Source organism: Centruroides vittatus, unplaced genomic scaffold (genome assembly GCF_030686945.1).
Source record: "Centruroides vittatus isolate TY-2023 unplaced genomic scaffold, ASM3068694v2 contig_18, whole genome shotgun sequence".
Classification (NCBI taxonomy): Eukaryota; Metazoa; Arthropoda; class Arachnida; order Scorpiones; family Buthidae; genus Centruroides; species Centruroides vittatus.
This window is the reverse complement of record NW_027121101.1, coordinates 6267788-6280709: the sequence shown is the minus strand read 5'-3', so window position 1 is coordinate 6280709 and position 12922 is coordinate 6267788. Positions and strand designations below refer to the sequence as shown.

At 33.7% G+C, this 12922-nt stretch overlaps 1 protein-coding gene across 1 annotated transcript in view; it reads left to right on the top strand.

The window, feature by feature from the left end:
- The window catches only part of LOC136969607 (kinesin-like protein CG14535), an 82134-nt gene that overhangs the window by 61224 nt on the left and 7988 nt on the right, over positions 1-12922 (top strand). Inside the window, 5 exon segments of the mRNA XM_067263840.1 lie at positions 3403-3606; positions 4581-4674; positions 9627-9758; positions 9761-9823; positions 12376-12525. Coding sequence (XP_067119941.1) covers positions 3403-3606; positions 4581-4674; positions 9627-9758; positions 9761-9823; positions 12376-12525 — 643 coding nt within the window.

The following is a 12922-nucleotide window of genomic DNA, read 5'->3' as shown; positions in this document are numbered from 1 at the left end:
GAGTCGGCAAATTTGGGATTATATTATCGATAGTATAAACGACGGAGAAACTAGAGATGCAATAAATCACGCGATGACTGCACTAAACTTTAGAACTACCCAAAGGATAACATTGTTATGCATATTAAACGCGTTGTTTTTAGGCACGATTTTAATTTGATGGAACTTAATTAGCTAATTATAATTAAGTATTAGCTAATTAAATTCCAACAAATCACATTAGTGTCATAGCTCATTATGGAGTAATTGAATATTAAAAACATATTCAAATTTTACGACTTACTAATTATTTTGAAGTAATTATTGTACCTGAAGTTATAGTTAGAGAAAGCCACGTGTGACACTGAAAACGCTAGAGGAATTCTAAAGTTTGTTTGCCTGGGAGATTTAAATGTAATTAGCCGAACATTCAATCTTAGACCAACAAGTGTCTGGCACACTCTGGAGATTCGCAAATGCTCCATCAGGGATAAGTGATCATCATATTAATAATACAGTAGCAGAAGTGAAGTAATCTTCAGATTGATTTATACATAACTCAAGCTTTCCAATTTAATATAACATATGTACCAATAGCTTAGCTGAAAGGTAATCCCCTTTGCTTGTAAAAGTAATATCTGTTCCTAAGTGTAATAAATCTTGAAAAGCAGAAGGAAAGGCATTCTGTTTATTGATTTAGTGTAGAGTGTTTGTTCTGTCTCTTAAATTATAGTTTTTTTCCGATATAGAAGTTACTTTCATAAATAAATACCTGTTTCTCTTTAGGGTTTTAAATCCAGATGAATTTTGAATGCCCCTGTAAAGATGGTTCTTCCGCAAGACTGTGCGTGGTGCAGTGAAGTATCCGGACATTTGTTATTTCTTCAAACGGTTTTATTTATTTAAAAAAGTGTATTGTTAGATAAATGCAATGAAATTTATCAGATTATAAAATTTTAAATTGAAAAACACCATTGAAGGACAGTAAACGACGGCGAAGGTGTTTTTTTCTGTGGGTTGTATCAGAAGGTGAAGATGTAAGGTAATATGTGGTACTTGGGTAAAAATATATAGAAGGAGAATTCTCCGGTAATCTCTTTGCTGACCGCTGTGTTTAGAAACGGAGATCGATGTCCAGAAAATCCTACCTCTAGGCGAGGTAATAAGATTTTCTTCCGTCGTAGACGCCTTCCTTTGCTCGTTGAATTGCAGAATGTAAAAGCGAAATAAATCGCCCAGAATAGCGAAAAAAAGTGCAATTTATTTTAAGGGTCTTCATTTACATTTTCTTTATCAGTTTTTATTGATTTTTCTATCGTCTTTATTTTAAGAGACACGCGGCGCTTCTAAAATAATGTCGATAAAATTTGATGATTAACAAAAAATTTGGCTTATTCCGTGCCGTACGCCAATTGTGTAAAGAAGCGAAAAGAGTTTGTCTAGTCTCGTTGCTGGCTTAATCAAACTAGAGTGGACATTATCATTCCCGTTAACACAGCGATAACGGAACAAAACAGCGTTAATAATCCCCTCTATCAGCCATAGGAGGTCGTGAAGAGGGAAAGCAACATTCCCAAACAATCAAGCGTCCGAATCAAAACAGAGACGAGCCCATTCCCCACCATTATTAGGACTAATGGAAGACCACCTGTCCTTTTTATGAGGTAGCAAGCAGAAGCCATAAAATGAATTGTTTCTTCAAAGACCAAGCAATCGTGACCAGCTTAGGATAGTTATCTAACTGACAACTGTTTCATTCACTGTCCCTCTATAGGGTCAACGTGGTAATGACTGTCCTGTGACTAAAGCCAGCCCTTGGCACTTAAGCAAAGATTGATGGAAGCTGGGATTTGCACAGTCGCCATTTTCTGTTTTCCTACCATCAAATATTTAGTATTCGCTAGGTGTAATGTCATAATGTAATGAGAATCTGTGGAATTTGTACGTGAAATATCGGATGCTGATTCCATGCAGATACTTGAAGGTATTTTCTCATTTGGTCTGGAATCCTTTTCTTCTGTGTTGCCTGTAATGAGATGTTAAACGCCATATACAACGGAATAGTTGAAACAGGAATTCTAGATCATTTTAAGATAGTCTAAGAATTCTATCATCGAATTCTCCAATTCTAATTGCTCCGATTTAATTGACGTGGATAAAATAATTATGCAGTTTGTAGAATGGATGAGTTATTCATTTAAAATTTTGATAAAAATTCTCCAGAAATATTCTAAGCTCGGTGGAATCGCGTTTTAGAGGAATTATTAAGAATTAATTACACAGAACTTCTATCAACAAAATCGAAAGCAAAATTTATTTTTATAAATCAGTATTATTAACCTTACACGATTATTTTGGCATATATCAGACTGAATCATCTAAGAAGCTGAAACTTACAATGGCACACGACAGGGTGATAAGTATGCAAGTCTCGTTCTTCACAGGTCCCTTCAGATCGATGCCCAAGGCAGTAAGCGGGTCGCAGGGCCTTGAGGGGAAAGGCCAGTTAAATGGTTTTGTATTGATCTGTAGCAGTCACGCAGATCCGGTCAATAGCTATAAGTTTGCTAGATAAAGAAATACGGTTATTACTTAGATGCGTACAAGTGCAGGATATGATCAAGGTCGTCTTTTTTGCTTATGGGCGGTAACTATGTGGATAATACCTCCATCAGAAGATTTAGTGGGGAGAGAAGATTCAATGAGAGGAGCTGCCTTGTCTCTCTAAGTGATTGGAATGTAATTACATCAACTTTTATCTAAAGTGACATTACCTACCGCTTTGGGAGATACAGCACCATCCTAAACTATCTTCGGACCGTAGGATCCATGATACTTTCTTCCCAAAGCATAAATACTTATTAAGGAGGGAATTATTTGCCTTCTTTTATATAGCTTCTTATATAAGCAATTTTCCAACTTCAAACGAATTACATTATTGGAGTAATTTCCCTCATTCCTTGATTTTCCTTATGAGGGAATATTTCTCATTCCTGTATTTCTTGGTTGTTGTGGTAACGTCTTTCATTTCGTGATTCCTTCATTAATGAGGAAACTCTCCTTATTCATTATTTTAGAAGCTGGCTTAAAAATGAAAAAAAATCAAGGAATTCTCTCTTCATCGACTAAAGAATTTCCCTCTTTTAATCGTTAATAAGAGAATTATTTTTAGTGCTCTGAGAATGAAAGATATTTCCTCAATATTTTCTTGATAAATCATACGATTTATCTTTATGATTAAGGCTCTTTTTGTTAATAATATACTGTCATATATTTATTTATAACATTTTGTAATCGGCAAGATTTTGATTGGTTTTTAATGAATATTAAATATTAATTTAATAAATAATTTAATGAAAATTTAAAAAAACAATGAATATTGTTCCAAGGTACTGAAACGAGCTATTGAAATTTTATGACCAGGTGAAAGTAATGGTTAGAGTATGTCCTGCTAAACCAGCTACAGATACTAGTTCGACATTTTTGAATATTGACAGCAGGAAGAAGCAAATAATCGTGTATGATCCTTCGTCTTGCGGCTTATCGACTCCAGCAGAAAGAAGAGTTGGAGTTTCTGCACCAAAGATATTTGCTTTCGATGCCATCTATTCTCCAGACGAGACTCAGGTATGTAAATCAATAAGATATACAACTGTAAATCCCTATAGTTTAACGCGTAATGTAACATTTACAAGTAAATCTGGTAGTTAAGCCTCTTAGGTCTCCATCAAACTTTGTCAAAATGTTTATTAGATTTGGATACAACTATCCTGTGCTAGAAGAGATCAAACAAACGTCAATTTGAAAGAGTCTTTAATGTTTATGGACGTCAAATAATATTAATGAGATTATAAAGAAGTTGAGAACTATCTCTCTGAAGTCATTTGTAAGTTTGTTTACTGCCAAGAGAAATTATTCATGGACGGCTTGCCAATATAATAATTTAATAAAGATTAGATAATATAATGAATTATTAAAGAACGACGACTCTCCAAGAAAAGTAAAAGGGCTTTTTCTTGATATGAATTTAGAATATTTTGAGATATTCCTTCTGTGGTGTGTACGTAAACAGATGCAAAAGATTCCGCATCTTTGCTTACTTATAAATAAAATTAAAAACACGAAAATGTTTACAGTTTAGTAAATAGCATAAGAGATATTCCTACTTGAAAATATAGTCTCTTGCAGGAGAAAAATTATTTATTTTCTTGTAAAAATCATTAGAGCATAACACGACAGACAGCTAGTTGCAGAAGCTATATCTACAGTAATAATTTTAGAAATAATGTAGAGAAGTGCCAGCACTAGTGACAACTTTTACTGACAAGTAAAAGCTATCGTGTGACCGAAACTCAAAAAGAAAGACAAAGAGGTCATTACTAATATAGTGTACTCGTGGGAGTTAAGATCCGAGATCTTTTTTCATGTTTTGTTAGAGTTATTGCAACTCACAAAAAGAAATCGAATAGATTTCGACGTATTTTATAGAGTTTTGATGTTTTACATCCTTTCCCCACCGATAAAGTCTAAAATTGATTTGTATTTAAAACCGATTTTATGCTTCTGACATTTTTCTTTTTATATTCTTTCTATACTTATAGACAGAAGTTTGTTCCAGTTCTCTTACAGAAGTTATTCAAGCAGTAGTTAATGGAAACGATGGCTGTCTCTTTGTATACGGACACTCCAAGTTAGGTGAGTACAGATTTTTTCAGATAAATAATTAAATAATATACAATAGGTTATTATTATAAGTTAGTACATAAAATGACATTATGGAGTTTCCAGACAGTTAAAGAACCTCGTAAAATTTATGGAGGGCTATCAGAAAATTATAATCGTAAAGTTGTAATGGAATTCATTCATAGATTGACGTTTTATTAAGAACTACTGGCTTTTTACCAAGATTCTTCTTTGCCGAGTTGCATAAAAAAGTAAATTGACGATATGCAGAACAATAGCACTTGTTCGTAGCTCTCGAGACTTTTATTCTTTTTAAACAGAACGAAAAAATATCACATATAACTACTGCTTTTAAAAATACTTTAGTGTTTTTATTTCTCCGAGGATCTTTTATTGATTTTCATAAGCAATTCTGTGCTTATAAAAATTACAAAATCCCTTGGAATGATTGAACTATTGCATTAAATTTGACAGCTATCAGCCTCTCACCTTTATTTGCTGTATATTTTAAATAGTTATCGCATTCCGAGTTAAATCGAACCACAGACTGGCAAAAGTCGAAGAATTTTTTAAATTAAATATAATCGCGTGTGTTTTAATATAAGATTTTTTATACATTTACTCTTATAAATTTATATAGGGTTATATAAAGTATTCTTTACAAAGTCGAGCAATACGAAACTACAAGAATCCGTATCAGATATCATTGTATTGTAGTATTATATGTCTGTCGTGCAATATTTTTTCATCGATAAACATATCTTTCATTTTCAAAGATACCTTTTTTCATTGGAAATTCCAATTCCCAAAATGCCAAGCAAAAAGTCCTTTTTGGAATATTGCTGACTGTTGAAGCAAGTTGCTGCGATGGTAGTCATTCGTCACTTCTTCTCCCCGAGGATGCATCACGTGCTGAATTCAGATACAGATCACACCCACAGTAAAGAAAAGTTGAATTCAACCCGTCAGAGCAGATGTGAGAATAAGACGTGGCCTCCACATCTTTTCTCCCCCCTCCGACCTGTCATAATGCTAGCTAATGCCTTTCCTGAAAAATATTCGCCACTCCTAAATTGAGTTTTGATTCGATTTAAAAATGACCTTTTATAAAACTTCTGGCATATTTATCATGTTTATATAATTTAAATCAGTTTTATAAAATTTTCTCCCGATTCTTAAGACATTTTCGTGCCTTATACATTAAACATTATTTAGACGAAACGTTTGTTTAAGCATATTTAACGAATTTAAAGTGAAATTTTCTAAGGAAAAAATCGTTTAAATTAAGTAAAAATTAATCAAAAATAGTTGAAATGTCCGTCCCGTTATCGCACAGTAGCTAACGTTTTATTAAATAGAATAAGAAGCTGTCGCCAAAGCTGTTCGAATAGAAGGTCACGTCTCTGATTTAATCAATGAAAAAGCAATTTAAAACTACTTTACACAGTTTTAATTGCTGGCCGAACAAATTTATTTTAAATTATTTTTATAATAAACCATGAAAATCGAGTCTAGATTGACAGAACGTATTACTAAGGACGATAGCCTTTTACCAATGGCCACGCTTTCTAAAGACATTAAAACTATATCAGAAAAATTATTTTTAGGTAGAATGAGGGAGAAACGCTCAGATTTCAATTAATTCTCTCCAACTTGACACATAATTGGCAGCAATGCCACATCCTTATAATCTCAATCGATGGTGATATAAGAATCAAACCAAAACACGGTGAAAAATTTTTCATAGAATTTTCGAAATCCTACAGGATTACGAAGGAGAGAAAACGAAACTCTAATCGATACAATTTTTAGATATATTCTAGTACCAACAGAGGAAAAAACACTGTTCCTATTGGAGTACTCGTATATCGTCTCATATCAATACTTTAACATTATCACTAAGCAAGAGATTTATGCTAATTTTTATGCGAAATAGTTAATACAAAATAAAAATCGAAGAAGGTTAAGACATAGAAAAAGTGGATCGTACTTCCAAGATGTCAGTCGAAATTAAAAAATAAAAATAGAAAAAAAGGATAGAAAGGCATCTCCGAACGAATAACTTATCTTCGTTTTTCTCATACATTTGGCAGGAGCAGTTAAAAAAAAATCAATTCTCTTGCAATAATACGAAAAAAATAAGTAGTAATGGGTTTAATGTAGCATTAAACATATTCGGTGTTTTTACTTTTGTAGAAAGGAGAAATTGATGGAGTTACAGGTACCACAAGGGCCTTCCGAGATTAAACTTTTGCTTTTCTGTTGTTGATAACTCTCATCGAGCTGTTTTACTTGTGAAATTATTTATTTTAAAATTTTTAGTTTGCCAAATAGGATAAAAAAACGGCGCCGAAAATACAGGAAAAATTCAACAAATTTTACTTACGGAGCGTATATTAATTAAAAAGTAAATTTCGAAAATTTTCATTGACTTCATTTAGACCATTATTTGCAGAAGTTCTGACTAATGACGCAAAGTTGCTGAAATTGCTTCCTTAAATGGGTGATTTTACTTCTACTAATTTAAAAAAAGGGGGAAGAACAAGAAAGATTAAAGAACATCTTCCTATTAAAGAGTAACGCTCATATTCTCTGCTTATACTTTCATTTCATGTGCTGAAAGTTAAATTTGTAAGCACATTTTTGTGTATTTTGAAATTTTATTTGTAGAAAAATAAACTTTTACGAAATGAAAAACGCCAGTAAATATAATTTACAACATTAACATATTACTAAATATAATAAAATAGTAATTTTGTCTAAGTTCTTCATTTATCTTTTGAACTCGGGACTTTAATAATGCTAGAAAGAAGAACTACTAGACGGTGTTTCTTATTAAAAATACCTGAAAATATAGATTTTTGTTTTAAAAAATATAATTAGAAAATGATTTTTCTATACAAAATTCTGTTGGACCACAAAATTATTTACTTTTCCTGCAAACAGAAAGTTATCCCAAGAAGAAATGATCTTTATCTCGCTATTAAAACAATAGAAAAGCAACTGTTACTATTCTACATTTCAGATTAAGGATGATTAAAATGATTTTTAGGCATTTTAAGAGAGGATTAACATAACTTTTCCTATTCGGAGGAGTGAATTAATGTAGAGAAAAAGCTAAAAATCTCATCCGGATAATAACCTGAAATGAATTTTCTAGAATATAAACTTAGTTTATGTTGTAGAAAATTGGAAGAGTAAATAAGTTTATTGAATTTTGGACCATTACGAGACATTGGTCATAATGAGATTTTTGACGTAGAGAACTGTAGCAATCTATCGAGACAGATAAGGTTAGTTGTGAATTTGGAGTTGTAAAAGGGAATACAAGGGATCCTATGTGCTCGGCTCTTGCTTCTGTAGCCAACACGTTTAATAATTTCAGACAGACGGCTAATAGACTAATTATGTAAAGAGGTCCACACGGGAGACGTTTGGCCCGATAGATGAAATGACCGTTGCTATAGTAACATGCTCCTTTCCTTCCACTCTCTCGTGTCATATCGCCTCTCTCGAGGCTCGGAAGAATTCTTGCCTTTAATGAAATTTTCAACCTTGATAAAAATATAAACAATGAGGCGGTATTCTATCTCGGTGTAATTCTTTTTAGTCGAAACTTACTCATTTGAATATATTATACAGTAGAAATTTTAATTTTGTCTATAAATCTACATAATTATAGTAATTAATCTAGCGAGTGTAAACCAATGTGCTTCGGAGCATAAAGTTTGGAAGAAGTTCTCGGAGATGTCATCCAAATGGTAACTAAAGAGACCGCCAGATGGCGTATTATATCCTAGCGATGATAGATGATGAAAAATGACATTTAGGCAACGTTAGGAATTCTCCTTGCATAGCGGACGCATCCAGAAGAAAGATGCTGCAATTGAAGATGGAACTAAAGAGAACCAACCATATTTCAAGATTACCAACTTATCTAAACTTTTTTCACACTCACATATATATTCCTTAAAGCAATTCTTTCCTAACTACCACCTTTAACCTGGTATCAGGCTCACAATGCAAACCGTAAAACGCTTTAACAAATATTTAAATTTAATCATCGGAAATATATTTTTTATTGAAATATGGTCAATTTGGTAAAAGTTGAAGATTTTTGCTAGAAATTGGCCTGAAATGTAAACGAAAAGAGGATAAAAGTTTTCTATAACAGAAATAGAATTTTATTCGAGTTATATTATTCGTAGTTTCTGGTTTGACAGTTTGTCGAGAGTATTCCATGGAAGAGCAGTAGAGTAAATGAAGCCTATTCAGCTACTCCTGAATGCAATGTGATTCTACATCCTGTCCTCTATCACACTGCAGGGGTTAGAAGGCACAACATCGTTCACGCATTCCTGAACAGATGACGTGCTGCGCTTTTCTTCCACAAATTTTATCTCATTTATTGATTATTGCCTCCTAATCATTTCTTAATTATGCTGTAATTTTTTTCCTACCTTGTTTTTTGATGTTAAACTACTGATATTATGCAGTTTACAGAATCGATTCCTTTTTATATCGGGCGCTTAAATCGATAAACATTGCTACTTCCCTTACTTATTCTTTTAGTTCTGCATAAACTGGATTTAGTTTAAATTAATTTCTACATCAAAGTTTGATTTACTAGAATTTTATAGCTGTTTTAGTTTTATCTAAGACTATGCGCTCTATCTACTAAGGCATTTGAAGAGGTTTGGGAACCCAAAGAACTGTTTTAAAGAGGCTTATAATACAGTGGGGAGCAAGCAGACAATGTTATATGTTACGGTCGAATGCACGCACAGTGATTCCCTAGGGGAGGACAGTGGATACAGTTCCGCCACCCGTCGATAGACGGATACCCTGTTATACACTTGGAAATTCCAGAAAACCAAAGATTATTCCAAGCCGCTGAAACTGTTCGATAGTTTCAAGTAGAATTTACAATTTTAATTACAGTTATAGGAATTTTTTTTTTCCAGGAAAGTCTTATACTATGATCGGAGGCAGTCAGTCTGCTCAGCACTTGGGCATCATTCCCTGCGCTATCACCTGGCTCTTCAAGCTCATCGCCGAACAAAAACAGAAAATCGGTGCTAGATTTTCAGTTCGAGTGCTGCAGTTGAACTTACTGGCAGGAATGAAGTGTTAAAAGATCTCTTGGCTGATCAAGCCTCAGGTAAGTCAATATAAACTAAAAGAAAGAATTTGCAGAACCTATTTAGAATTGAAACAGACATTAGAAATATTTAAATGGTTTTTCTTCTAAAACTTCTCTTTTCTTCATATTTTTACATTATATTTTTGATCTAGCGGCAGAATTTGTTATATATATCGGATATAGAATTCGAATTCTACCGCTAGCAAAGATGTTTAAACATTTCTAACATAGATTTATTACTGAAGATATCTTTAGACCTATGATATAATTGTCATTCGTATATTAATATTAATTTTCAACGCATAAAATGCTTACATTTATATATCTAGTTTCATAAATTGATTGTAAGTTATTTCTAATTCAATTACATATTTAATTTTAGCATTTACCTCACGAAATACGAATATGAAAATCGATAAATGCCGTTATAGTTAAAGAGTAAAAATTTGACTTGTTGAAGTGAAACGAAGTATTTCCTTTCTATCGAAGGATAAGATCGTTTCTTTACCTTCAATAGTGTAAATTGTGATTACATTCCTTTAAAATGTAATCGTTCTATGAAAAGATTGTCTTCTTGCAATCCAATATACACCATTTCCTCATCACTTTTAGAAATGCCTTCTGGAAATATTTAAACAGTAACCGGTAAAGTCTTGTGACAGCCTGCTTGTTCCTAATATTTCTTCTCCTACGAGATCATTGGAGAGGCAATTTCAGCTGTCGCATTAACATTTAATGCGGTACCATCATTTAACTTTTTTTCTTTTGAGTCTATCTGATTACGAAGCCCTGCCAGCTCGATAGAAAGTGAAGGATATACCGTTCTTTCCTCCGTTAAGATACGAAAATGCCACCCTTTAGAGAAAACGAGCTGATGGAATAAAGTGCAAGATATATGCGTTTTCATGAATTAGACGAAAGATTTGTATTGTCAACATGTGATAAAATAGTGTAAACTGGTCCTTCACATCCAATTATTTCACTCTTTACCGAGAATTTTGTGATGCACAATAAATCCCTTAACAAATATATTATATTGGAAAGCTTTCTCCAGTGAAAAATACTTCGACTGCTTCTTGGAAAACGGGTGTTTACACTTAAACGGATAACAAAATTTAGTTTATAATCCAATAAAAATATCGTTAATTCGGTTCGAGATACGTTTACGATGTTACTGCTGTAACAATGACCATTCGCACAATATTCCTGTTAAAATCAGTTATTTATTATATAGTTCCGATAGCCAAATCTTCTCGAATAGTTTTTGCCTTACAGCCAATTCGACTTGATATAAAACAACCAATTACCATCCAATATCTTTACCACTCCACACCTTTCCTTTCCCATCTATATAGAACTTCTCGCAACACCATTACAGGAGTAAAAGTAGGAAAACACAATTATGGTATCTTCTTCTGGCCAACTGTTAGCCGTGCGGATAGCCATACTCACGAGACAATAACTTCTTTTATTCCTTCTACTGTTTTATCAGGATTTGTCAGACATTACGATCCCGAACCGCATTCAGCCACTAACCAGTTGATGCCAAAGACACTTTGCTAAGTGCAGCATCTTGTATTTGTGAGACGTCTGGCAAAGTATTTACCCCGTGAACGAAAAAATCCATTAAAACCCGATTCAGCGGAGACCTCTTTTACTTTATCCTTTCTCGGAGCGAAATCTCTCGGACTTTACAGTCTTCTACTCACACGTCCCGTCGTGTGATTGTTATTGGAAACCCGTATTTTACCGACAAAAGTCACTGCTAACAAGCCGAACGTCAAACACTGCACAGTTTTTTTTCTTATTTTTTTCTTTTTGCTAACGATAAAGGTGGATATTTTTCGGTTGTTAGTCCGAGTCGACACTAAACTAACTTTGTCCGATTTTTGGGATCCACTTGTATAAGGAAAGACAATCTATCGCTTGGCTGCACACACATTGTTAATTACGTGTAAGTACACTTTAATGGCGACGGTGATTACCGAGGAGCAACACCGGAGATTTATTTTTGGGATATCTACATGACGTCCACTTTTTTAAAAAATCGTCGAGAAAAAGTCAAAGATGCTTCTACTGTCTAGCGGCTCTAAATGACTTTTTAATTGAAACAAATTGAGAAATAATAATCCCGTCGTAGGTCGATTAATCGATGTCGAGTATATGGAAACAAGATGGCGGGGAGCACCATTTAAATATATTCCCGATGGTCGATGATTGATTCGCTGCCTTCCCGACTTAAAATACGTGAAACAAATTTAAATTCCCCGAGTTGTAAAGTTAAGCTCTAGAAATATCTATAAGTGCTCTCTCTCTCGCTCTTCCTCCCTCTTGTTTTAACTTTTTGTTTTGGCAACTAATGCCAATTTTCTCTAGCTAATAAAATGGAAAGAGTAATAGCGTCTTACTTTTTCGTGTATCTAAAAAGCTTCACCGAGCCTTGATGAATGGTCCTTTTCGGAGACTCCACCTCGTAGGATGAAAAATGTGACCTTAGACTTACATTCAAGGTTGTTTAGCATCATTACCGGAACCATTAGGATGACACTAACATTGATGTGTTCTTGTAGGTACCGAAGGTAGCGGGACATCGCCTGGAGTCTATCTGAGGGACGACCCCGTTTTTGGCACCCAACTAATGAACCATAGCGAATTAAGAGCACCTACAGCCGAGAAAGCCGCTTATTTATTGGATGCTGCCCTAGCGTCCAGAAGTACAGGTAAGTGTTTTGCTCCTCTTGATGGATTTGTTTGCAACTTCATTTATCAACTGACCCGTTTATTTAATGAATTTTTATGAGATTTAAAAAAAATTACGATTTATCACGGATTTAAACCAATCAATCAGAGTCTTAACTAAGATCTCCAATAACATTTTCCAATAAAAAGAATTCAAACAGCTTCGACAATCTCAAATTACTGCTACACATATTAATTAATTACAGCGTTCGAGAACCAATCATTTATAGTTACGCATCCAGCTTTAACCATTTCCATAAAGGATCATTCGATTGCAATTTCAGTTTTCATCGCTTCCACAACTTAATTATAACTGACAATGTATTCTCCCCAAACATTTCGAGTTCTGTTAATGCAACCAACAACATATATGACAAA